Genomic DNA, 27,583 nt, shown 5'->3' with positions numbered 1-27,583 from the left:
CGGTACGCAGGCTTCTCACTGTTGTGGCCTCTCCCGCTGCGGAGCACAGGCTTCGGACGCGCAGGCTCAGCGGCCATGGCTCATGGGCCCAGCCACTCCGCGGCATGTGGGATCTTCCCGGACCAGGGCACGAACCCGTGTCCCCTGCATCGGAAGGCGGACTCTCAACCACTGCGCCACCAGGGAAGCCCTAGTACGGTACTTTAAAACAAGCCTATCCATCTAACTAAAAAGGATACACTGTCAATTTTCTTTAGAGACTACAACTTCAAAAGTACTGCCTGTACACACAGGCATTTGATAAGTATAGATCAACAACCAAGGGCAGGATGAGCAGATCGTTATGAGGTAACTGTGAGCTAGACTTTGTTTATATTGTGTTCTCAGGAAAGCAGATCAGGCTTCTAGTGAGTAAATAAAAGCTAAAAAAAAATCACTAAGTGTATTTTGCTGTCTTACAGTGATATATGAGTGTGTGTCTAGGTATGTGTGTATTCCTATGAATATATTTATATATTTTACATGTGTTTATGTGCAAGGCAAACAAAAACAAATCTGCTTCAGCGCTGACCTTTGCAAATTAGTCCTGTTAATCAAAACTCCCAAAAAACTTCCAAGTCAGTAGAACAACCTAAGTAAAATTATGAACAGAAAGATTAAATGGTCCTCTGATAATACCCCTACGTTTGAATCCCATGTAACAAAATTCTCAATTTGAAAATGGAAAATGTCAATTCATAATATAACATCTCAAATCCATAAGTAGTCAGGAAGAGGATCAATGAGTATAGAATTTTTACAAATTACCCACATAAAATATAGTAATTAAATAGAGTTATAAACATTGTATTAACAGATATCTAAAGTGACACGCTGAAATCTCCTTTTTAACACTAGTTAATGGAATATTTGAAGGTTAGGATATGTAGGTTTGAATCAAGGCTCTAAGAACGAGTTATTACTAGTCCTGGAGAAACGTAAAGCTCTCGACATTTCAGGGTGTTTTACCCGAAGGAATAACAGTGCACCCTCAATTCCAGGGAATCAAATTCTTTCGAAAATCCCCAGAAAGTAACAGCTAGATCTCCATAGCCTAAGTTCATCCACAACAAATCTAGTCTTCCAGTTGAAAGACAGAGATACATTTTTACCGTTAATATACTGAATACACTTTATATTAGAGCAGGTAATTACTTTTCTCAGTGTATTGGGCATGGTTTAGATACTCCAGAAAAAATCAGATCTCCTAACTATGGAGTTTATAACAGGGCACACAGGATCTAGATATTCCATTAAGATGAAAGAATAAAAGGAATAATTATTTGCTCCCAGCACCATTTGTCCTTAAAACAATGAAAGAAAAAAGAGTTGACAATGCATATGAAAGTTAAAAGACTAACCACATACATGTTATAAGCATCCTTTTTTTTTTTTTTTTTTTGCGGTATGCGGGCCTCTCACTGTTGTGGCCTCTCCCGTTGCGGAGCACAGGCTCCGGATGCGCAGGCTCAACAGCCATGGCTCACGGGCCCAGCCGCTCCGCGGCATGTGGGATCCTCCCAGACCGGGGCACGAACCCGTGTCCCCTGCATCGGCAGGCGGACTCTCAACCACTGCGCCACCAGGGAAGCCCTAAGCATCCTTTTTATATAAACTGACACAAAGCATAATGCTGAACAATGAGCAGTGCTTATTTATGAACCTAATGAAGGGAAAATCTATTTGGTTCTGTTATGTTCTTGTTCTAGTCTTCCCTGCATCTCTTGAACTCCCAGTAATAAATTCTCTTAGCTTCAGAGGACACAGCGGCTAATCAAGCACAGGCTCTCCTGGAGCAAACTCCATGCTCCCAACTTTAGGAGATGCTCAAAAGCTGTTCTACTCCCTGAAATGGATCTTGGTAGTACTGGAATCAGGGAAATCTACTTCTCAAATAAGGGGGTAAATGTTGATCCAAACGGTATCTCTTTTTTTTTTTTTTTTTTTTTTTTTTTTTTTTGCGGTACGCGGGCCTCTCACTGTTGTGGCCTCTCCCGTTGCGGAGCACAGGCTCCGGACGCGCAGGCTCAGCGGCCATGGCTCACGGGCCCAGCCACTCCGCGGCATGTGGGATCTTCCCGGACGGGGGCATGAACCCATGTCCCCTGCATCGGCAGGCAGACTCTCAACCACTGCGCCACCAGGGAAGCCCGGTATCTCATTTTTTATGTGAGATGTAGCTCTCTGCTTTAGCTTCTATTGCAAAACCTAAAATATGTTCATATACTGAATAAACAGCTCTAGAAAGAAACTTAGAGAGTCTTTTAATATGAGGAAACAAAAATGGATCCAAAGGTTTTTATTTGGAGAAGTGAGTGAGAGCTGGGTCATACCGACAGCAGAGTGGGCGGTAGAATAAAATATTCTTCAGATTCAGGACCAGACACAGCTTTTGTTTTCTCCTACTCCATACCATATCCCCACCAATCTTCTGTGAACAATAAAACCCTTACCATGCTGAAGTCTTTAGTGGAGACCTGAGAGGTGAATAATGTTGTGCCAGCATTATTCAGTCCTTTAGGTTATTTAGGGGAACAACATTCCTTTTTCTAGCAACAGAGAAATTTGTGAGTTAAATGACATCATGCTGCCTTGAATGAAACAGCTCAGGCTCAAAGTTCACCCAAAGGCCAACAGTGATAAACTCTCATCCAAGGACAAACTTCAATATATTTTTGGTACTTATTAAAAACAGCATTTATATAGCAGCCATACAGTAAGAGAGGGTTCTTTACCAAACTCTGTTTCTGATCAGAAAGCACTCAGGATCTTAGGAAGAAATTCTGCTTGGGAATGTAGTTTCTTAGTACAGAAAATAAAATTTGCCTTTTAAGAAGAAAGGCTCAAAGAGAAATAATCCGAAAGCAAAATTGTCTAAGGCATTTCCTAACGAACAAGCAATTCACAAAAGAGGAAATACAACGGCCAACAAACACACATAAATAGTAGTAATCAGAGATTGGCAAAATTTAAGAAGTTACGCTTTCATACTATCAAACTGACAAAAATTAAACCCTGGTCTTTTTAAAAATAATTTTTTAAAAAGGGAGAAGGCTCTCAGGTCAAAAATACCACACCTAACTACCTTAAGATAAAGGTACCTACTTATATTTATTGAGGGAGTGACTCTTACCTCTACTGACGTCTGTAAGTTTTCTCTGTAATTTATAAATGTTTCCATTTAAATGTAAAGGAATTCATTGAATTTCACACACAGAGTAATCAAGCAATAGCACGATCTATTACTGGCTATTCTGTTTATTAGGAGCCATCTCCTGTATCCGTGCAACAACAACTGAAGTGTTACAATACATAAAAGGGAACAGGCTTTACCTATGTTATATATTAAACGGATCAATGATCTTCCTTGCACCCTGACCCTGCGGTACCATAGATGTTCTCTAATTAATTATTAAAGTTTTCTAACAGTCAGTCATTGTACATCTCTGGTTTCACTTTCCTTTTATTCCACATTCCCAGAAGAACAGTCACAGGCAATATATAATTAGAAAACTGACATAGCCTCATTGTTTATGCGATAATAGATTTCACTGGACAACTGACAACCCTATAGGTGCATCTCCTCCCCACCGTGCCCTGTCTCCCTTGCCCTACACCCAAAGCATCATATAATATTCCCACAGAAGACATAAACTAAGGAGCTTTCATTTGTTACTCTTGCTACCATAACAGTCATTTGCCATTTCGCATCTGGACAAGTTGTACCTGGGGATAGACTGGAAGGGTTCACAATTTAGTTTTGCTCCTCAGTGTAACTCTAAGTATCATAAAATGAACAGAAAGAATAAAACACAATGGCTTCAGGCTGGCAGCAAGATCAGCTGCTCCCCTGAAAATTTTGAACTGTCCCAACTTAATAGGCTGCAACAGTCCCTTCAAAACATTTGCAATTAAAGTCACCTGGAAAGATGTACACAATTTAATGTATTATGGCAACTCAATTCATAGTACAACTATATTATATATACATTAAACCAGTAGCAGAATAACTAGAAAAGTGAGTCCACCCTGACTATTTTAAAGGATCATACTATGTCTGTATAATACCTTGCTTGCAGCTTAGAGATAACAACTTTGCCTTACCAAGGGTTAGATAATCTATCCAGAAAAATAAGTCTAAATAACAACAAAACCATTCTTATCAAAGCTCACCTTTACATAACTGTTACCTCACGGGAGGAAATGAGCATGGCTGGGGACAGGGGTGACTCATTTTCCACTAAATATTTCTTGGTACCTTTTAAATTGTGTATACCATGTACCTATTTAAAAATTTATAACTATAAAGTTGTGGAATAAGCACACTACAGTTAATATGGTCAGCGAAGTCAATCCAAGAAGTTAAGAAAGGAAAACAAAGAAATAAAATGTGTATCAATAAATGATGGAAACCAATGCATGAAACAAAAGTTGAGCTTATAGCGTATCAAGTCATACATTTCCCCCGTTTTCTTAGGTTTTGTGGCGTTTTCTCTAAAAAGGGAAATAGAAGTGCTTATATACACTCTTTCTCACACTCACTCTACATGTATCTGTTTATCATTATCTCTGTATTTACACACACGTATCAAATATAGGACCAGCTTTTAGCAACTCCTCAAGTACACATGGTAGTGTATGTTTCTGTTGAGGGAAATGACTACTTGCTGGAAGCTAGAAGCTCTTTGGTGCTAATTCTCTGTAGAATTATGAGTTGTAATCTTTTGATAGTGGCAACTGTATTCTTACAGCTAACCCTGTATGTTAGAGGCAGTTCTTTCAGGAATAATCAATTCTCTAAATTCAAGGAACACTCTAAAATATAATATCCTCTATGAGATTGAGATGAGTAGAGGTTAGGCAGAAAGTATTGCAAATTGATGTCTTGAAGGTAAAAAATCACTGTTTTGGATCATTAAACCACGTTCAGTCATCAATGTACCAATCTGTACACGTAGGCAATAGGCCAGTTATTGGAAACGTACTGTTCCAGATCTAACCTACAATGGCACAGTTGAAGAGCAAAGAGTCTAATGTACTCAGTCCAGCCTCCACAACAAGGTCTTACAAAACGAATATAAAGGGGAGGGAGTCGTTTGGAAATGTAAAAACAGCAAAGATCATTTTTTGCAAAGAGTTAATGCAGCTTCTTCCATGCTTCCCTTACTTATTATCTAGTTGCATACCAGATAAGGCCAGATCATTATACAGCAGGAAGAATTAAGTACAGATTTTCTCTTGCCTAAGCAAAAGAGGCAAAGTTCTCTTGGCATGGAGAGTTAAAAGCTTTTAGTTGTGGAAGACATCAACATTTTCAACCTATACTTAAGAACATAATTTAAAATCTTTCCAAACAATCATTAAGGATCCTTGACATGTTCCATAAAATAGAGAAATTAAATGTTTAAGTTTTTTTTTTTTTTTTTTTTTTTTTGCGGTACGCGGGCCTCTCACTGTTGTGGCCTCTCCCGTTGCGGAGCACAGGCTCCGGATGCGCAGGCTCAGCGGCCATGGCTCACGGGCCCAGCCACTCCGTGGCATGTGGGATCTTCCCGGACCGGGGCACGAACCTGTGCCCCCTGCATCGGCAGGCGGACTCCCAACCACTGCGCCACCAGGGAAGCCCAGTTTAAGATTTTTACCTCTAAATAAATCAAAAAAATCATAGAGCCAAGAGGACTGGGGAAAGAATGAGATGGAGAATACTGCCTTACAACCATCGTATGCTTTTCTCTCTTTCCAAATGCAGGAGAACATTTTCCAAGGCTTGCTTTTCCCTCTACCACTGCACAACGTACAACTACTAGAAAGAGGTGTCTCCTTATTATTAAGTCCTTGTCATTAGATACATACTAAAGTATTCATAGGTAAAAAGATACAAGAGTGGGTGGCTTTCTCACAATACTTTTATCCACCATACGTTAAAAAAAAAAGATTTTAAGAGAACGTAAGGAACAAGAGCAGCAGAATGTTAATTCTTCAAGCTGAGTAATAGGCAGACTCATTATACTATTCACTGTACTTCTGTGAATGTTTGAACATTTCCATAATAAAAAAAATGTTTTAACTCTGTTGCATGAGTGAAAAAAACAGCGAACATTTCTTGACCCGCAGTTGGACACAGAGCCATCTTGATTCTTTTCTTGGCAAGACTAGGAGATCTATGAAGTATTCAGTTCTATGTTGTTTTCCCACAGCACCATACGTGTGAGAATCATCCATATTAATACCTTTAGCTTTAGTATAACATTTAATTTCTATGCTCTATTACAAATTGCAACAGTCCGTCCTTCCGTCTCCCCTTTTCTCCCTCTTTCTTTTTTTGTAAAGATTTTTTTTTTTTTAGATTGTGTTGGGTCTTTGTTGCTGTGCATGGGCTTTCCCTAGTTGCGGCGAGCGGGGGCTACTCTTTGTTGTGGTGCGCGGGCTTCTCATTGCAGTGGCTTCTCTTGTTGCGGAGCACGGGCTCTAGGCATGCAGGCTTCATTAGTTGTGGCACACGGGCTCAGTAGCTGTGGTTCGCAGGCTCAGTAGTCGTGGCTCGCAGGCTCTAGACTGTAGGCTTAGATAGTTGTGCGCACAGGCTTATTTACTCCGCTGCATGTGGGATCTTCCCGGACCAGGGCTCGAACCCGTGTCCCCTGCATTGGCAAGCAGATTCTTAACCACTGCGCCACCAGGGAAGTCCCCTCTCCTTTCATTCTTTTTCTTTCTTCCTTTTCCCCTCCCTCCCTCACTTTCTTCCTCTCTCATTGCCTTTTTTAAAAACAAATCACCTAAATAATATTACATGAACAGATGTTCACTATAAACTTCAAAAAATATGGAGTAAAAAACAAAAGGCTCACTGGAATAGTGAACAACGATTCTAATGACAAACTCAGAAAATCAAATGCCCTTCTGGCATTTCAGAAGTCTGTGGGTTGAGAATCTTACCTTTTATGTAAAAGTTTCAGAGTTTTAAGGCAATTATCCAGAGTAAAGCCTTTCAGAATGCAGTGGACACCAAGAAAAATCCCAATTCCTATAAATTACTAAGGTATTGAAGATGCTCAAAACAAATAGGTCTAAGAGAAATTTTCATTTGCATCAATAAATTAGAATTGCTAAGAAAAATTTCTTTCTATAGGTTTGAAAATGCTCATGTTAGAGCCATACTTGTCCAGATGACCACTTAAAAACAGAAGAGATAGGATTTACCACAAATGTTTTCTCTTCACTGTTGTTTGTTAACAACAAAGCTGTGCTGACTGACAGTATCTCAGTCATAAAGCTCTTGGAATAGATAGAGGCATGAAAGACCTCAGAGGAGAACAAGAACACTCTTTCTGTTAACACGACCGACAAACAAAAGCTAACCGTTGGTAAGTTTTTATTCTATCCAAGATAATGTGTAAAGCTTTTTGGATGAATTACCTCATTTAATCTAACACAATCTTGTAAGGTAGGTATTGTTCCCATTTTAATGGCAGGTAAACTAAAGCCCAGAGAGGTTAAGTTATCTGCCCAATGTCACCCAGCCAGCAAACAGCAGAAATGGAATTTAAAACTGCAAACTCCAAAGACCATGTTCTTAACCTGAAGTATAATCTGTTTCAACTCATGATGTCTTTACCTGGTAAGTTCATTATTTTAAATTAAAATGTTCATGTGAAACATCTGAGAGTTATTTATCCCCAAATATACACTATATCACCGATTTAGTCTCCATGATTCCTTTATTTCATATCTTAATATCATCATTTTTCTCATCTTAATAAACATCTATGTATACTGATCAGAGATACCATATAAAGCTATCAAATAATGGGAAAAAATGACTGTGAACAGAAGTCCCAACACAAGGAAGTTACAGACATTCAAGGAAGCCTTACATGTAGTAACAGAAAAGAAAGTACTTTGGACCACACTTTACATTCTCTATAATACCTGAGGAATTAGAAGGTTTCATTTTAGAAAATATTGGTTTGGTTTTATACTTAAAAGTATAAGTGACATAACCATGGGAGGACCACTGGTACCTAGGAACAGCCTTGGAAGGCAGCAGAGTGCCCAAGAGAAGAAAAAAACAGTAAACCCAAAATATTCTTATAAATCTCGGCTCTGACCCAGACTTGACATCATGTAAGGGAGGTTCTGATGCTCTTCATGTGGTCATAAAATACAAAGAAAGCATAGTAGAAAAGGCAAGAAACTAATGGTATAAAGGCACTCCAGTGTTTCTCATCTCTCCACCAACTTCCACAAAATCACATGGCAGAAAGCCTCCTGTCATATGACAATAAGCAGAACAGATTCAAACTGGAGAGAGACAATCCACGGCATTCACCCACTCCCTTATGCCTTGGTCATTCGGTTGGTTACCTTCAGAAAGAAAGACCATGAGAAAAAGAAGAAATTGAGTGATGATAAAAGCTCATACACCATCAAAGCAAAAAGTAAAGCTTTTGACTTAAATAAGATGAGACTCCAAGGGCAAGATGGACAGACAGGGGTGCAGCTGAGAACCGAGCAGAAAGGCTGAGTTTCCCTGATATTTTCTACTTTTCTGGAATAAGAACTAAAAACTATTATGCAGTCAGGAGGGCCTGAAACATATAACAGGGCAGAAATTATTATTTTTTTATGATTATGTAAAGGGCAGTGGCCAAGAGCAGCCCTTCTGTTAACAACAAAGAGGTGTAGGTAAACACATAAGCAATGCTACCATAAAGTGGAGATTTTTGTTTTAACAAAATCTATATTTATATGATTATATTTCTCATGGTTGAGAGCGGCTATAATTAATGGATTTCCCTCGTTCTCCTAATGCAGCCATTTGTCAATTCAAATACAGAATGTCCAATCAATTTTGATGTATTTAGTAAGCAATTTGTCAAATGGTGCTATAATCCAGTTAATATATTAATTCTTGTCATGGAGAGAGTTCTGACAACTACATGGTTTTCCATAACTGGTTTGGAGAGGAAAACCTGAGCTGGAACTCAATGGTCATTCTTTGGAGGTGACACCTCTGTGTCCTGGGATCTGAGAGCATGCCACAGTACATCACTTAATAGGAAAACTGCTTTGCTGAACTAGACACCTGGGGTCTACTGGACAGTGTGGCTGCCAGTTCATTGTAATACTGGTTTTCTTTGAATGCCTGTGTGTTCCATATATTTTTAATAAATTGATCAAGCCAATATATGTGACACTAAAAATGCAAAGTATGTAAGCTTCCGAGAGAGGAACAAGGCTTTACCAATGAAATGTATGCATCTTAAACTTAAAAAGTACTCTTATAAACACTTTCCCCTATTCTTTTTTTTTTTTTTTGCTGTACGCGGGCCTCTCACTGCTGTGGCCTCTCCCGTTGCGGAGCACAGGCTCCGGACACACAGGCTCCACGGCCATGGCTCGCGGGCCCAGCCGCTCCGCGGCATGTGGGATCTTCCGGGATCGGGGCACGAACCCGTGTCCCCTGCATCGGCAGGCGGACTCTCAACCACTGCGCCACCAGGGAAGCCCCCCTATTCTTAATGTTTCTTCATATGAACTGCTAAAGAAGTGGCTCTCAATCTTTTATTTTCCTATCCCAACATCCTTCAGGTAAATGACTGACTCGTATCAGTACTTAACAGGGCACTGTACTGTTAAGGCCACACAGTTAGTAACCATTAGTCAAGACTCTTAGAAGGCCACCTTCAGCTTACACAGTGCGAAGCTCCGGACATGACAGTTTTCTTAGTTTATATTTCATCCAATAATCACTACGTTATCTCCATCTTTTCCCCAAGTCTATCTATGCACTGGGGGCTGGAGAAAGAACCACGGAGATTTCAAGTAGGTGGCCCAAATTTACATCACAGAAGAAATCTGGACTATAGTGATCAAGGAAGTATCAAGTTGTTTCTCAAACTTTTCAGTGGGATATTTAATCACTACCAGTTTGGGCACGGCAGGCAATAGAAGACAGGTTTTTAAGGTACCACAGATAACTTCCGTGGGTGTATTTCGCAAATACTTTCCAAAGATGACGGCTCTATCCAATCACTATGTCCAAATCTTTCCATATTTCTCTATCAGGAAATGCAAAAGCAGACAGGAAGGCAATCCTTTCTAGAAAACAATACTGAAAAACATGGCAAAAAAATTTGTTTTAAACAGAAGAAAAAGAAAGAAAGAAAAGAGGAAAGGAACATTACATTCATCTTCCAGACATTAGGCTCCCCTTAGCACATTTATGAACCATGCAAGAGCAAATTGTCAGAGTGATTTGGCACAAGGCTGTGTATTTAAAAACCTGCCATGTGCACTAGTCCTCCAGACTACCAGACGTCCCATTGTTTGATGTGTCTGCTGAGAAAGGTGCCCTATGTGTCAGAAAAGCACATTGAATATTTTTCAATGACCCAGGGGGCAGAGGTCACTTATTATAAATGGATAATGAGACCTAATGCAGTGCTCTGAGTATGGACAATGAAAGGGTCTATCCATAGTCCCTGGTGGATTGGTCATTCAGGCTTTTATTTCCTCTGCACACTTAATGGAGTCAAACAATTGACAGAAATTCTATAGAGAAGGCTGAAACTGAGAGAAACAACTGTATTCTAACTCTGATAGACAGATACAAATAGTGACCCTGAAATGGCGCCAGAACTCCCATCATCACTAACGTAGCAGACAGCTGTAGCATTCCCCCTAAATTCCCATTTAGTCATTTGTTAGCAATTAACCTTACTGATGGAAGTGATGGCACATCAAACCACAAGCTCCTGCCAATATCAACCCATTACATTATTGCAGGTAAGCAGACACAGATCATTCTCTTTAGTCCCTTATTTTTGGAGAAAAAGGCAAACAGATATCCCTGTACCCTCCATCCTATATCCCGACTACCCAACTAACAAAATGCATATTCAGGGGTATCAGTATCTGAATATAAGAACCTTAAACTCTGGTGGGATAGAGTAAATGACAGCAGAAGCAGAGGTACTCATGGACCAGAGGCTTTATGACCAATAGATTATTTTTCTTTAATCTATCAGAATCATTGTTCTATCCCAGCCAAATCTGCCAATCCGATGGCAATGAATATTAATAGCATAAATGGAAAAGAATATACTGCCAACTGCACCTGAAAAAAAAGCAGGTCATAAAGCAACCTACAGGGCTTCCCTGGTGGCACAATGGTTAAGAATCCGCCTGCCAATGCAGGGGACGTGGGTTTGAGCCCTGGTCCCAGAAGATCCCACATGCTGCGGAGCAACTAAGCCCGTGCGCCACAACTACTGAGCCTGCGCTCTAGTGCTTGCGACCCACAACTACTGAGCCTGCAGGCCACAACTACTGAAGCCCACCTGCCTAGAGCCCGTGCTCCGCAACAAGAGAAGCCACTGCAATGAGAAGCCCGCTCACCGCAATGAAGAGTAGCCCCCGCTCACCACAACTAGAGAAAGCCCACACGCAGCAACGGAGACCCAATGCAGCCAAAAATAAATAAATTAAATAAATAAATTTATTAAAAATAAAAATAAAGCAACCTACAGGAACAGTAAGTTGTGATGTCACACAGTTGTGTAAAATAAAGTAAGCAAGATATTTAAAAGTACCAAAAAACCCTCTATAAAAACGTTTTTGTTTCGTTTCAATTTTAAGAACAATTATGACAGGAAGGTGGTTTGACATCATTTCTCCAAATGATAAATACTAAAGCAAATGACAGAAATGCCAAGACTTACTTCAGAATGGAGTATAGGTCATTATGTTGTAAAAGAGAGGACTTTTGATGGTGAAACATCTCAACAATAAACCAACGATGACAGAGAAACCCAATGAACTATTCCATAGGTGTGAAGATCTATGTAAAGATATGGGTATCAATAAAAAGCATGTATCCCATAAACACAAAGGGAAAGAAGAAGGAAAAGAGGGTACTCTAATCTAAACTTTTTGATTAACTATATGATATTTTTTCATTGAGGAAGAAAATGTATTCAATTTCATAATGTTCCCCAAATTATACAACATATATATGGCTAAATTCAGGGTCAGTATGTCTCAAACTTCTAGTGTCCTGAAGAAAAACACCATTCACTAAAATCATTTCTCTATGGAAGGACATGTCAGTGGATAAAATTAACTATAAATAAGAGAATCCATCAAATATAACTCAATATGAAGTGGTTTCTCAAGTACCTCAGATATTCAGACCTAGATAGAGCAGTATGACACACCCAATGACCAACAATGGACTATAAATACTCTATAAATAAGTCCTACATTACAAGTTTCCTCTACAGGAGAAAAACATTTCTTTCTTTCCCCTTCCACCCTACCCAATCTTGGGCAAATATTTATTATGGACAATGCAAGGAAATAGTGTTGAGTACCTCCACCATACTTGGTACATACCACAACAACGATGCAATCCAGGATGTTAGGTTAAATCTAATGTGACACTCCAAAGAGAGCAGCTCAGAAAACTGCTGCACATTTAACTGCTTTGCCAGGGTACTGATAATGATCATGGCAGAGGAGAGCAATACTTTTTTCTTCCTTTTTTTATCAGTATGTTCAAAATAGATCGCCACTGTATTGTAAAACCAATGAAACAAGACAGTAAAATAGGCTAAAAATGTCTTCAACTCTAAACCCAAAAGTGTGACTTTATATTACAAGGAAAAATATTTCCTATTTTTACTCTCACAGTTGTAGCCAGTAGGCCAGCAGCACAAAATTTAGTTGGGAATTAAGATCTCTAGAATCTAACCTTAAATATGCTGCCTACTTGTGTTTTTCATACTTCTATGGGTAAGACAAATTTCAATACTAGCTTTAGGTATTATCTACTTCATTATATATACAGATTTAAACAAAAGTGCTAGTAAAGTCCAAGTGATCAGTAAAGCAAAAACATTTTTAAAAAGCCGATATATCAATAGATAGCCCAGCTATTGAAAAGTAAGGTTTCAGGTGGAGCTTTTAGAATGATTAACACTGCCTTCTTACACGTTATGCTGTCTGTACCATAATGGAACCTCATCTCTTCTCTCTAAATTCTCTCTAGGATAAAATTATTTCAGAGAAAGCTTACATCAATTACTAATTATATATCCAAACAATCTCAGAAAGGAGCTCAAATCTATAAATACACACATGGAAGGTTCTGAGTTATTTCCAAGAACCTACTGAATATTACCACCAGGATACATACTGCATGCACCAAAACAGATGGAACACTGCAATCAGCAATTCTCTCTCCTACTCTAGGCAACATATTTCTCTTTAATGTTTCAATGAATGGCATAACCTACTGTTAAGCTAGTTATCCATTCCTCCTCACTTTTCTTCAGTAACCTCATATAGTGCCAAATCCTACAGAGGCAACTTGCTCAATTTCTCTGAAATTCAGCCACTTCTCTCCATCCCCCCTAACAATTAACTTCTTCCTTCTTTGAATTTCTTTCTTTTTTAACTTTTTATTTTATATTGGAATATAGCCTATTAAAAATGTTGTGATAGTTTCAGGGGCACAGCAAAGTGACTCAGCCATACATATACATGTATCCAGTCTCCCCAAGACTCCCCTCCCATCCAGGCTACCACATAACACTGAGTGTACATGTCAATCCCAAACTCCCTAACTATCCCTTCCCTCTACCCTCCCACCCCTGGTAACCATAAGTTCATTCTCTAAGTCTGTGAGTCCCTTTCTGCTTTATAAATACGTTCATTTGTATCACTTCTTTTTAGATTCCACGTATAAGCGATAAACGATATTTCTCTTTCTCTGTCTGACTTACTTCACTCAGTATGACAATCTCTAGATCCATCCATGTTGCTGCAAATGGCATTATTTCATTCCTTTTTATGGTTGAGTAATATTCCATTGTATATATGTACCACATCTTCTTTATCCATTCCTCTTTCGAGGGACATTTCAGTTGCTTCCATGCCTTGGCTATTGTAAATAGCGCTGCAATGAACACTGGGGTGCGTGTATCTTTTCAAATTATGGTTTCCTAAGTCATTTCTGTCCCAGCAGCTATGGCTTGAATTCTCTGTACCTCCTTCATCCTTCACCATCCTTTCTATACCAATTAATACATGCTATTAACAAGCACTTGTCACAGTGTGTTATAGATACTCATATACATGTTTTTTATTTCTATTTATGTTAGGGAAGGTAATGAGTCAAAAGTAAAGGCAGCAGAACTGGTTTAATGTAATATCAAGACAATACATAGGATTTAAGGACCAGAAATGTAAAAAATAATTAAGGTCACCCATATCTACTACTGGCCACATAAAAGAGACTTACATTATCTCCTAAAATAATTAAATTAGTCTTAAGCAAAAGGTTATTTTGAACCCTCCATAACAAAGCTTAAAAATAAACAAAGAAAGAATCAAATTTATTCCAAGTAACTTGACTACATCCTAGGAAAACAGAATAATCCACCGCTCAACAACATGAAACCCAAAATGCCCAGCATCCTATCAAAAATCATTAGGCACATAAAGAAGCAGGAAAGCACACCAAGAAGAAAAATCAATCAATAGAAAAAAACCCCAAGCAATACCAGGGTGAAAAGAATTAGCACACAAGGACTCTAAAACAACAATTACAAAATATATGTCTCGTATGTTCAGACAGGTACACGATGCGGAAAGAAATGAAAGATATAAAAGAACATCCAAATGGAACCTATAGATGAAAAATATGGTATCTGGAATGAAGAATGTGTTGAATAAAATAGCAGATTAGACAGCAGAACAGAAGACAATATATATAAATACACAGAAATACAAACCATACAAAACCAAACAGAGTGAAGGAAAGAGAATTTTTTAACTGAACAAAGAATCAGCGAGCTGGGAAAATATCAAGTTGTCAACAGACATATAATTGGAGTCACAAAAGGAGAGAAGCAGAGTGACAGAAAAAAATTTGAAGATGTAACTGCATTAAAATTTTCAAATCTGATGAAAATTAAAATTCACAGATTGAAGAATCTCACAGACTCCAAGCAGAAGAAAACCACACCACAATGTTATGGTTTAAATACTTTTTCCCATTTTTCTATATTATTTCTATTGTTTTTATGTTTTCTATTTCCTTGATTTCACTCATCTTTATTATTTCCTTTTTTGGGCTTTAATTCGCTCTACTTTACTAGTTTCTGAATGTGAAAGCTGAGTCACTGATTTCATTTTATAACATGGGCATTTAGTCCTATAAATTTCACCTTGAGTAGTGATTTAGTGCCATCCCACAAATATTTCATTTCTCTATGAAGTTTTTATTTTGAAAGAATTACAGATTCATAAGAAGTTGCTAAAATAGTAATCAAGATACAGAACGGTTCCATCACCATAAAGATCTACTGAACCCTTTATGGTCAGATTCAACACCCTCCCTCGTACTCTGTCTCTCCGCATGATGTTCTTAAGAATCATCCAACTTGTTGCATGTATTTATACTTCAATCTATTATTTTTTTCCCTGAATAGTAGTCTAAGATAGGGATGTGTTCTGTTTTCATTTTCATTCAGCTAAAAATAATCCTAATTTCCCTTTTGACTTTTCCTGTGAACCATGTATCATGTAGAAGTGTATTGTTTAGTTTCCAAATATTTGTAGATTTCCCAGAGACCTGTTAATCATTTCTTATTTAATTCCATTGTGGTCAGAGAATATACATACTTTGTATAACTTGAAAGCTTTTAAACTTATTGAGACTTGTTTTACGGCCCAGAAGAAGGTCTCTATTTGTCAATGCTCCCTGTGCACTTGAAAAGAACGTACGTTCTACTGTTGTTGGGTGGAGTATTCTACTTAGTCTTATATTAATGTAGCAAGCGAGGGTTTAAAGTGGGTTTCTCCAGACTGGTGGTTGCCAAGGGAGAGGAAGTTGGGGTTAGCAGATACAAGCTTTTATATATAGAACGGATAAACAACAAGGTCCTACTGTAGAGCACAGAGAACTATATTCCATATCCTATGATAAACCATAATGGAAAGGAATATTTTAAAAAAGAATATATAACTTAATCAGTTTGCTGTACAGCAGAAATTAACACAACACTTTAAGTCAACTATACTTCAATAAAAAAATGCTGATTAAAAAAAAGTGGGGGCTTCCCTGGTGGCACAGTGGTTGGGAGTCCGCCTGCCGATGCAGGGGACACGGGTTCGTGCCCCGGTCCGGGAAGATCCCACATGCCGCGGAGCGGCTAGGCCCGTGAGCCATGGCCGCTGAGCCTGCGCGTCTGGAGCCTGTGCTCCGCAACGGGAGAGGCCACGACAGTGAGAGGCCCGCGTACCACAAAAAAAAAAAAAAAGTGGGTTTCTCCTAAGTAGCATATAGCTGGGGTTTAATTTTTGACCCATGACTTGTTTAGATGTTTAGACCATTTATAACTAATGTGAGCATCGACATGCTTAGGGTTACATCAACTTGCTTATTTGTTAACATTTTATTTCCTTTTTGAGCACTTAGGTTGTTTTTTCATTTCATTATATACATCTTTCACAACCTTCAAATGATGTTGAAGTCACATACACTATAAGAACTTACAATAGTGTAGTTCCATTTCCCACACTCCTGGCCTTTATGCTACTGTTGTCACACACACACACACACACACACACACACACACACACGTATGTATGTGTTTTAAAGACCACAATACATTGATACTATTTTTGTGTTAACAGTGAATTATATTTGAAAGAGAGTTAAATAATTAACAGAAAAACCCACATATATGCTTTAACCATTTTCAGTGTTCTTCATTCCCTTCCATCTAGTGTCAAAGGCTCTCCCCACCTTTCCTATATTGCCTTTATAAGTAGAGAAAAACAATTATATCCCCAATAAAACATTGGGGGGGGGGTTCTATGGATCCCAGTCACCTTTCTATTGTGTATCAAAGCTATAGTTCTGTTGAGTGATCCTTTGTTACCATTCAACAAAGAAAACTCAGTAAGCTTAGGGAGGAACTTCTCACAAACCCATGGATTATCTTGGAAGTTCAAAGTCTGACCTACCCCCAACAAAGCTAGTTAATGTCAGCAACTTAAAAAATACTGCTGCTGCCAAATTACCTGAAAGAAAAGGAGGAAACATTATTTTTGCCCTAAATAAAACTTTCCCAAGTAAGCCCTGTTTCTAATTTACAATTTGGGAAGCTCTGAAGCAGACTAAAGAAAAAGCATTGTCTACTCTGGGATCACATTCAAAGCTGGTTGATATTTGTTAGTCTCGTCTAATGTTTATCTTTGTTTTTGGCAAAGAAATACACTGAAATAAAAAGCCTATTTTAGAAAAGGTAACTATAGCCTGTGTTTTTTTTTTTTTTTTGGAAGGAAGAAAATACACCGTTAGCACAAAAATCACTAATCACCACCACTATAATCTTTTTATAAAAGATTCCCAAGATTTCTTATGACCCAGGCAGAACTTTTTTTTTATATTAGATTCTTGACTTTTACCTTTACTGGGCTATATAGCAAGATTAGATTACCATCTGCATATCCCCTTTGCACACATAAACTAGTCAATCTACTCAAACCATATGACTTTTTTTGCTTATTCTACACAGCGATTTCTTATGGCTTAACCTCCTAATGACAAAGGAGTGGTTTCTACCTCCATAGTGAGGAGCTCTTGTGAGGAGCAGGCTACTGAGTCAATTTATGATACACCCAAATTGCTCAACTTTGTATCATTCCATTCAGTTAATATGGGTAGGAAGTGTGACTACAGTTAATACAAAATTTGGAGTTTTAACTTACTTCACTGAATTTAGGTACGAAGTCTTTAGTGCTCAGGCGGGTCTCCCTTTCCCTTACCACCAGGCACCCTTTCGCCACACCTGCAGGACTCTGTTTACAACTAGCGGTGTATTTATTATGATCACAGGGCTGAAGGGGGAGTGGGGATTCCTTGCTAAACATCCTGCTCTCCTACTCTCCTCTCCCTGAGACAAAGTCTCTTTCGCATTTCCATTTACATCATTCTTTGTCCACTATTATTATCATTTCCGGGGTTTGTACAAGTCTGCTTCACTTGATCCACAGATCCAGATACAACCAAAGAAAATACTGACAACGTTTGTGAAGTGTGCATTACAGTTTGACTCCAAATGGTTATATTTGAAAATACCTGCATAATATATTTATCAACAGTTTGCAGGTTGGGAAATAAGAAGTGGTTTTCAATATGGTTAAATAAAACAAAAAACCTCCCGCCACCAGGTACAGTATACACATCATCTTTTCAAATGGCTTCAGTAAGGGAAGCCGGAGAGAAAGTCAAGCAAGAAGGTAATAAGAAAGTCTTCTTAATGAGGCTCTAACTTAGAGAGGGCTCAACAGATGGGTAGGCAAAGGCATTCTCTCTAAACTGGCTCCAGCATTGCTTTTACCAATTATATTTCAGCTCTTACTCCTCTGATGCAGATGTCCATGTTTTGCATATTTAATCGCTTCAGTCGTGAAATATACTATATTGTCGAGGACTCTCAATCAAATAGCCTTTCTTTTTTTTTCTTTTTTTTTTGCGGTACGCGGGCCTCTCGCTGCTGTGGCCTCTCCCGTCGCGGAGCACAGGCTCCGGACGCGCAGGCTCAGTGGCCATGGCTCACGGGCCTAGCCTCTCCGCGGCATGTGGGATCTTCCCGGACCGGGGCACGAACCCGTGTCCCCTGCATCGGCAGGTGGACTCTCGACCACTGCGCCACCAGGGAAGCCCCAGATAGCCTTTCTTTATGTTGAAAACATGACTTTAAAAATCCAGGCTAAATCTGTGTCTCTACTGTCAATGTAAAGAAGCAATATAATAATTATTACAGAATTACCTGCCTCTTAGGTATTTTTTAACTTATTAAGTTATATCTATAGTAACATTTCACTAGATAAGAGGAAACGTAATAATTATGTCACTTAGATATATGACAGACATATTAAGTCTATCACTTAGATGACAGATCTGGCAACATCGTCAAAATCACATATTCAGAATAGGGATTCCATTGTTAAGTCCCTGAAGTCTAATATTTGAAAATACGCACTTCTGAGATAAGAAACAAAGGTTCAGAATGATGCTTAAATGTATAGATTATTTTACAGTTTTTAAAGGACTTTAGCATCACTTCACTGACCACAGTAACACCTTCATAAGAGAAAGTATCTTACTGATACTTTATAGTTTCCAAGTTATTGAGAGGTGGTCTAGAACTGGAAACTAGGCCTTTTCATCCTTATCCCAATGCTAGTCCATCGGGAGTTCAAAAGGTCTCACATAAAATGCATTATATTATGTATTTTATTTAGAAACCATAGAATCATCAGTGACTGCTTTCTTTCAAATTGTCTAATTCTGTTCTAGTCCAACTGGGCAACATCTCACGGGTCTGTCCTGTCTTCTCTGTAAACAGCCTGAACTAAAGCCTCTCATCTTGCTCCAGGATCACTGTGCCTCTACTTCCCTGCAACCCACCGAAACTCTTATTACAACACTGCCAGGGTGATCCTTCTAAGATGCAGTTCTGATGGTGTCGTTCCAATGCTTGAAAACAACTGATGGCTTGCTACTGCCTACAGTGGCGGTTCTTCAACCATGCAAGGAGAGCTGCTAAAATAAAGTCATATCCATCAGCTTAATTCACTGGAACAAAAAAATTAAGGAATAGAGACAGTTGCTTTTTTATTTTTTTCCCCCATATCTTTTTCTCACATATCTGGGACTTGCTACTGTTTGTCTACTGAGCAGACCTATCAAAATAACTAAACAGAGAAAACCAATATTAATTCTGAAAAAGTTACCTACACTTAATCCAACAATTGGTTATTTTCACCCCTATTGAGAAGTAGGGGGAAATGTTCTCGTGAACATTGATATTACATAAATGTCATGTATTTTCCAAGTCATATGATAGAGTTAAATATATGCTTAGATAACCTAGACCCTAACAACTTTTATGTACTCTGCTTCTTGGAACCAGAAAACCACTTACCTATTATCCCTCTGTGAAAGCTTTGGCAACTTAAGTCACTGCCCTCATAATTCAATGTATAACCCTTCACTGATGCACCTGCCTCATTTCCTTTTATCTTTTAACACCTGTCTCCCGAATTAGATACTGAATTCATTGAGGACAGAAGCAACATACTATTCTCATTTAAACCACAAGTTCCTGACACATAGAAGTCACTCAATAAATACATGAAGAGAAGAATCAGCGAGTTCTTTTATACAAGAGAATGAGACTGCCAACTATTTGTTACAATTATAGAGTTTCGTAACTTTAGAGCAAAGTCAATACACTTTCTCTGTTTCCAGTGTAACATATAACACACTATAAACATAAAATAAAATTGTTTTACAAATATTTTACTTCATGCTGCATAATACAGCTAGGCGAGAAATTAAGTCTGATTCAACAAAACTCCATTAAAAACATGTCAGTGTTGATTTTCAGAAAGTTTCTTAAAAACATGCAGTACTCAGAGCCATCAAGTAAAATTAAGGATCCAGTGAATTCTACAAAACTGAATTATAATTGTAAAGAATTTTTAATTCTATGACCATAAACTGGATAATAAATATTAAATTATCTTTTCAGGCCTCACCTACAAAGAAGGCTGTTTCTAGTTCAATCTACATTTTTTCTCCTTAAGTAAAAAAAGAATCCAGACCAATCTCTACAAATGTTAGGGCTTAGGTATAAAAGTAAAAAACCAAAATCCTGATGGAGCTGGAATCACTACTTCATTATTGCAAGTAAAATTCTACAAAGCGAAAAGCCTGCTGATACAATTTTCACAGTGAAAAGTGCTTAACTTTTTTCATGTCAGAAATAAATTCCAATTTCATGAAACTTTATTATATCCTAGTATCCTCATTTAAAAAAAAAAAATTTGAGCCCACCAGATATCTCATGGCCAGGGAATGTGAACAGCTAGAGGCATACTTAATGTGTGCTAAAGCTTATGGTATACATTTGTATTAAATATCTAACTTGCCTCAGTCTGATTACTTACGGCCTCTGGCCTATGGACCAGTGGTAATATGCATGGTTGCATTAAAAGTCAGCATTTTAAAATGAAAGCTCAAAATACTCTATGGAAGGAAAAAAATGAGAACTACTCACGGCCAGCAAGCAGGAACTGATAATACTGTACTGCATCTGCAGCGAGGAGCAGAGGGTGGTTTGCGTTAAATGGTGGTTGCAATTCATTCCATTGAGGAGTTCTAAGGAAACAGCAGAAGAATATTAATATTCAGGCTTAATAGATGGGATGTAAATCACCATCACTGTCACCACTTACAGACATTGATATAAACTCACACTATCTTTGTAATCATTAAAACGAACTTGTTGGAGTGCTGAAACCTGAAACACAAGGCCATCTGCTTAGAAAGAATAAAAAGGTGGCAGTGAGTCATACAAATTGCATACAGCCAATATTAGTTTAAAGCAGACGACCCTTCAATACGATAGACAAGACATTCAAAACACTGAACAGAGAGGAAGTGTGGAATTCAAATGTCACAATTAATTTTTACCTAATTTCTGACACTTGTTAGAGCTCTCTATTCTTAGAATATGTATACATTTTAAAATAAAATAAAAGCAGATAAAAATGGCTTAAAAAAACACAGTTAATGGTTGGCTTATTAAAGACCTAATTAGCATCTGAATGCCAAAATAAGCCACTTATTTCAATGATGATGCAGTAATTTTAATTAGACCTGCCCATTCCTAAATAGCTTGATAAATAAGATACTGATCAATCAATCCAGTGCAGTAAAGTACTAGTAAAGAATGGTAGAGCCTGCAAAAATCAATATAAGAATATTTCTAAATGTCATAAGGAGAGAGATCATTTTCATATCCATTTTTGTTTCCTTCCATATATGTCAGGACCAATTTTTTCTGTCTCTCCTATACTATTGTACACGATATTGAATGGATTTTATCCTAGATCTTATTTCTCTGTCTTTATACTAGATTATAAAGGTTCTAATGATTATGTACTTTTGAGAAGGACTCTAATTGTTAATAAACATTTTTACAGTGATAAACCATTATATCTTGGGGAATCACTTTAAAGGAAACCTTCCTATCTATTTATATTAGTTTCCATTCCCCATAATGGCTATCTCAATGTACTTTCTACTTGCAGTGAGCATGAGACTGGAAATAGGGGAAGCACTAAAGCTCTTTATGTGGGATAGGAAAAAAAAAACAAGTCCTAGAAAAGGTAACTCAAAGATGTGAGGAGAAAGAAGTTCAAAGGGAGGTATTCTCCAAGGCATACACCAAAGACAACTGAATACATAGGACCACACAAAAATTTGTACATGAATATTCTCAGGAGCATAATTCATGACAACTAAACTGTGGAAATGCCCATCAACTGATGAATGGATAAACAAAAATGTGGTATATCCATGCAATGGAATATTATTTGGCCATAAAAAAGGAATGAAGTTCTGCTACATGCTGCAACATGGATACACCTTAAAAACATTATACTAAGTAAAGGAAATCAGATGAAACAGGTCACATTTTGCATGATTCAGTTTACATGAGATGTCCAGAGTAGGCAAATCCAGAGACAGGAGATAAACTGGTGGTTGCCTAGGGCTGAAGGGTTGAAGGAAAATGGGGGGAGGGAATGACTGCTAATGGGTACGGGATTTCTTTGGGGGGTGATGAAAATTGACTGTGGTGATGGATGCACGACCTAGTGAAAATTCACTTTAAGTGGGTGAATTGTATTATATGTATTACATGTAAATTATATCTCAATTAGAAAAGGAATGAATTATCAAAAAACACAACAGGGATAAATCAAAATAATTTTGCTGGGAGAAAGAAGACAAAAAGACCATGCACTCTGATTCCATTTATATAAAATTCTAGAAATTATAAACTGACCTATAGTGACAGAGAACAGACCAGTGGTTGCCTGGGGCTCAGTGGGTGAAGTGGGGATAAAGGGGGGCAGGTGAGAGATTAGAAAGAGGCATAAGAAAACATTTGAGGTGATGGATATATTTATAATGTTAATTATGGGGATGATTTCACAGCTGTATACATACGTCAAACCTTACCAAATTGTACACTTTTAATATTTTATATCTCAACAAAGCTGTTAAAAAAAAAACCCAAAAAAACAAAAAATCAAAAAGAGATACTACCTAACCAGAGTCCAGCTGGCTCGGGGAGATGTCATCATTTCCAGTGGGGTGTCATCGCTGATCTTGGGTGCAGTGCTAAGCGGTCGTGGCTCCATCATGTGCTCCACTAAGTTCCCGTAGCAGCTAATAATGTAGAGGGATTCAACTACAACTTGTTTGGACTGATCTACAAAACAGGAAAACAGATCCTGGATATGTGATATTGGCATAAAAGGAGCACAGCATCATTTTTACAAGTTATTGACCCTTCAGTCTGTTCCTGAGGTTGCTGAGGGAAAATAAGAAGGCAGGAACTTTTTCACATGGTGCCTGCTCCTTGCCTAAAAATTGTCTCTTATAAGTAGATGCTAACGAATATGAAAAGTTCTATGCTATCAAAATATTTTTAAATTTAAGCAATTTATTTCAAGAATGACATAAATATACTCAAAATTCTAGTCTGCTCAAACAATATTATACAGTCTTTTGTATTTGCCTGCAGTGTAGTAATTTGTCCCACATTACGAAAAATGAATGGTATCAGGTGGGACAGGGAAGGACTGACAGAAAAGGAACCCTGTATGGACTAAGATTTAGTTACACTGGACGCACCAACTCAACTGCAGGAGAGACCCTTTGCCCAAATCAGCCTAACTTCTCATCTACTCTCTCTCAGAAAACTTCCTCCTTTAAATTTCTGGATTAAAACAGACAAATGAAAAACACACACACGTCCTCCTCCCCCAAATCCTCTTCCTTCTTTCCTCCCATGGCAAATGAAGCCCAGTCATACATTGAGGTCAGGTGCTGAATATGGATCTAATCAAATGACTTTATAAGGAGTACACATGTCCTCACTACCAAACCAGGTTTAGTCCTCTATCTTGGGTTTTACAGTAAACCTAGGAGCATATAAAATCCCTCATGAATGCTGGGTGGGTTACCTTATCTCTATGCCAGAGGACTCGATTACAGCTGCTTTGAGAAAATGGCTAATGACCAGTAGTGGGACATAAAGGAGTAGCAAGTTAAAAGGGTAATTAGAACAGAAGCGAGAAGCATTTGAAATCGAGCTTCACAGAGGGTTTTAACTAGTAACAAAAAGTCATTTCGATAGCATCATTAAAGCTGAGGAGGTAACAAAAAAATAAAGATGGGATAAGAAAATGGAAGGCTTGCATACTTTACTGTATCCTCTCCCACTTAGGTAAAGAGCCTGCTGTGCCTGGGATCCTATTTCCAAGGAAAGGGCCACTGAAAGGAGATAACAAGGGAAAGGGCTGACGTCTGACTGCCAGTATTAAGCGTAAGGGAGAGCCATTTTGCCAAGAACAATACAGCCTGTGGAACCTGTCAGAAAAGTGCCTCGCTAACAACTCGGTTTCTGACCTACTTTAATAGTATCACAATAATAAGAGGAAATTTTTAACACTCAAAATTAAACACTTGGTCCACGAATGCAGGCACTCTTTTCTAAACAGAAACAATGAGGAATCACATACTAAAAGAGTAATTATATAAGTTGACTCTGGTGGTCAAAGGAGAGATTTTAAAAAAAACAACAACACTATATAAGTTCAAAGGGACAATGGTTACCATAAAAGATGATTCTCATTTCTGAGTGGGAGCCTGTTTTTATCCTTTAATTTATAACATGGCAGAGTTGTTGTAGATTTTTTTTTTTTTTTTTTTTTTTTGCGGTACGAGGGCCTCCCACCGCTGCGGCCTCTCCCGTTGCGGAGCACAGGCTCCGGACGCGCAGGCCCGGCAGCCACGGTTCACGGGCCCAGCCGCTCCGCGGCACGCGGGACCCTCCCAGACCAGGGCACGAACCCGCGTCCCCTGCATCGGCAGGCAGACTCCCAACCACTGCGCCACCAGGGAAGCCCGAAGATTATTTTTTAAGGACAGATTTAGCATTAGAAAACCTGGGTTCAAACTCTGATACCATAACCTACTAACTAGTGATTTTAGCTAAATTATTTAAACTTACTGATCTCGAATTCTTCATCTCTAAAATAGGGATAACAATGTTTTTCCTCTCCACACTTTATAGACAATGGCATGAAATTAGTTTGAGAAAAATGTAAAAGCTACATATAATGGTATGGGATTGACAGCACTGAGAACACCTGTATATTGTCACCAGCAAAACAAAATAAAAACACTCAGTGGGCAATTTATTCCACATTTATAGTGAGAGGATAGCCTGTCTTCTTGAGACTTGAGTAGTTGAGGAGAGACATGCTAACTGAGTGGGAACATTTTTTTCTATTGTTGGGCTCAAGATTATTCAAAGAGAACTGCTCTGAATTTTCCTCAAGAAACCAAAATTACAAATGGCAAGTTTAACTTCAGTAAAAATACATACCTTTTTCTCTTTTCAGACCTGCATTATTTGCAAACCACGATCGGGATGTCCCAAACGTCGCAGCCACGCAAAATTCTCCGCCCATTGATTTGCTGGGTGAAATTTGTGGAGGTGGTTTAACTTTGCTTAAAAAATAAAATGATAGTAAAAAAAGAAAAATTACCATGATAAAATCATGGTCCTTGAGAAAATGACATATTTCCCTTAAAATTTGCCCCTAAGTATTCAAACGCTCCCGTGTGGACATGCATTTTGCCGTAAGTATAACTGGTGGTTGTGAGACTGTGATCTGCAGTAAAAGTAAAACTAGTTCAAAGCTCCAGAGTATTATCGGAAAAGCAACTTATACCAATAAAAATTAGCTTCTTTTTGAAGAATGTGCTGGCAAAATCCAAGTCAACCCATTTGAGATAGATAACATTTCCCTGGATATTTCAAAGTGGAACAGTAGAACCAGCAAAAACATCTCATAATAATAGCATAGTTTATCAATTCACTTCAATATGTAAAATGCGGGACTGACAATACAGTTGAATGGAGACAGCATGTATGAAAACACGAGATGATACAGAATGGAATCCTGACAATGCTCTCAGACATATACGTATGGTTAGACAACGTCTGGTGAGTAGACCTAAAGATCTAGTGCAATTACAGTCACTGATCTTCCTATTTCTTGTTTATTTTTTCTTTGTGGATTTGTGAAGATGATAGGTCTATTTTTATTCTGCTTCTCCTATGTTTGAGGACACATTAAGTAACTTCTGCTACTTCACATAACTACCATAAAAAAGTACTTGCTGTCCTCTTTGTTTTCCCCAAATCAGTTTTCAGCTTCTAATACCATTGACTTCTGATATCAACCTTTCATCTCCTTGCAAATCCTATATTTCTCTTCTCTCCCAATTTGTCCAAGACTGCCCCAAAGTTCCTTAGCAATTTTGTCAGGCACCTTAGAGAAATGGTGTATTATTTTCTCTGACTCGTAGACCAGGAAATAGCCCCACTGTACACTGGTCAAGATCACAGCCCAGTCGGGGCACAAGAATAATGTTTCGCCGCTGCTAGTCAGTCTCAAATGTCAAATAACATTATTTCTACGTTCGTTTGCTCACTATCCTTTATCTCTTTATCTTTTAATGAAGTACGGTTAGACAGAGAAAGACTGGGTTTTGGAGTCAGGTGGAAACACAAATCTGAATCCCAGTGCTGCCACTTTTTTACCTGTGTGAATTTTGATTAGGTTATTTATAACCTCTCAGTGCTCAGACAACTAATATATAAAATATATGAAATAGAAAGACAGCAATGCCTACCTCTTAGGGTTATTTTAAGGTTTACAGCATTTTATTTGTTCTCAAAGTGTGGTCCCTGGCTAGTAGCACTGAGAACCTCTTAGACATGCAAATATTCATCAGGCCACACCCCGCTCTGGAGGTGGGGCATGACAATCTGTGTTTTTAATAGCCCTCCAGGAGATTCTGGCACATGTTCAGGTTTAAGAACCACTGTATTAGGTAACGTGTAGAAAGCGCTGTGAATTCCCATATCACAGAACTCAACGCTATCTCCTGTATAGCACACAGCCTTCAACTAATTTTCAAAAAATCAGACTTCACTTTGGTAATCTCATTTTCCAGGTGTTATGACACCTGAAATACTCTCTCACATATTTTATTTCCTGAGCCTTCTGTTTTGATGTCTTCCTCGTAGGGAAAGCAAAAAGTCTGGATCAGAAGCCACTCTGCTTGGTCTCTCTGCCTTTGACCAAATTCATGTAATGCACATTGCCATATATGCAAAGGCCTCTTCTTTCTATCATTAACATTTCTTAAACACAACAAGTTATTACCCATAAAAATCACATCCATGCCTAAATCACAAACACTAGTCACAGTCAGACTTCCACTGATAGGGAATAAAATGACAGTTTTTTAAGTTTCTGTAAGAAAATGCATCTGTTTCTACCAACAATTTCACGTCTTCCTCGCTGC

At 38.3% G+C, this 27,583-nt stretch overlaps 1 protein-coding gene across 8 annotated transcripts in view; it reads right to left on the bottom strand.

Annotated features, from left to right (window-relative positions):
- The window catches only part of BCAS3 (BCAS3 microtubule associated cell migration factor), a 576,338-nt gene that overhangs the window by 292,343 nt on the left and 256,412 nt on the right, over positions 1–27,583 (bottom strand). For all 8 annotated transcript variants that reach the window (XM_082603192.1, XM_082603193.1, XM_082603194.1 and 5 more), the window contains exons 17-19: positions 25,590–25,714; positions 23,240–23,405; positions 21,183–21,283 (exon numbers count right to left, since the gene is read on the bottom strand). In XM_082603192.1, coding sequence (XP_082459318.1) covers positions 21,183–21,283; positions 23,240–23,405; positions 25,590–25,714 — 392 coding nt within the window. The remainder of the gene's footprint in view (positions 1–21,182; positions 21,284–23,239; positions 23,406–25,589; positions 25,715–27,583) is intronic.

The sequence above is a fragment of the Mesoplodon mirus genome, assembly GCF_964341445.2.
Source record: "Mesoplodon mirus genome assembly, chromosome: 18".
Taxonomy (NCBI): Eukaryota; Metazoa; Chordata; class Mammalia; order Artiodactyla; family Ziphiidae; genus Mesoplodon; species Mesoplodon mirus.
Note: the sequence above shows the minus strand (reverse complement) of the source record. Positions and strands in the feature narration are given on the sequence as shown.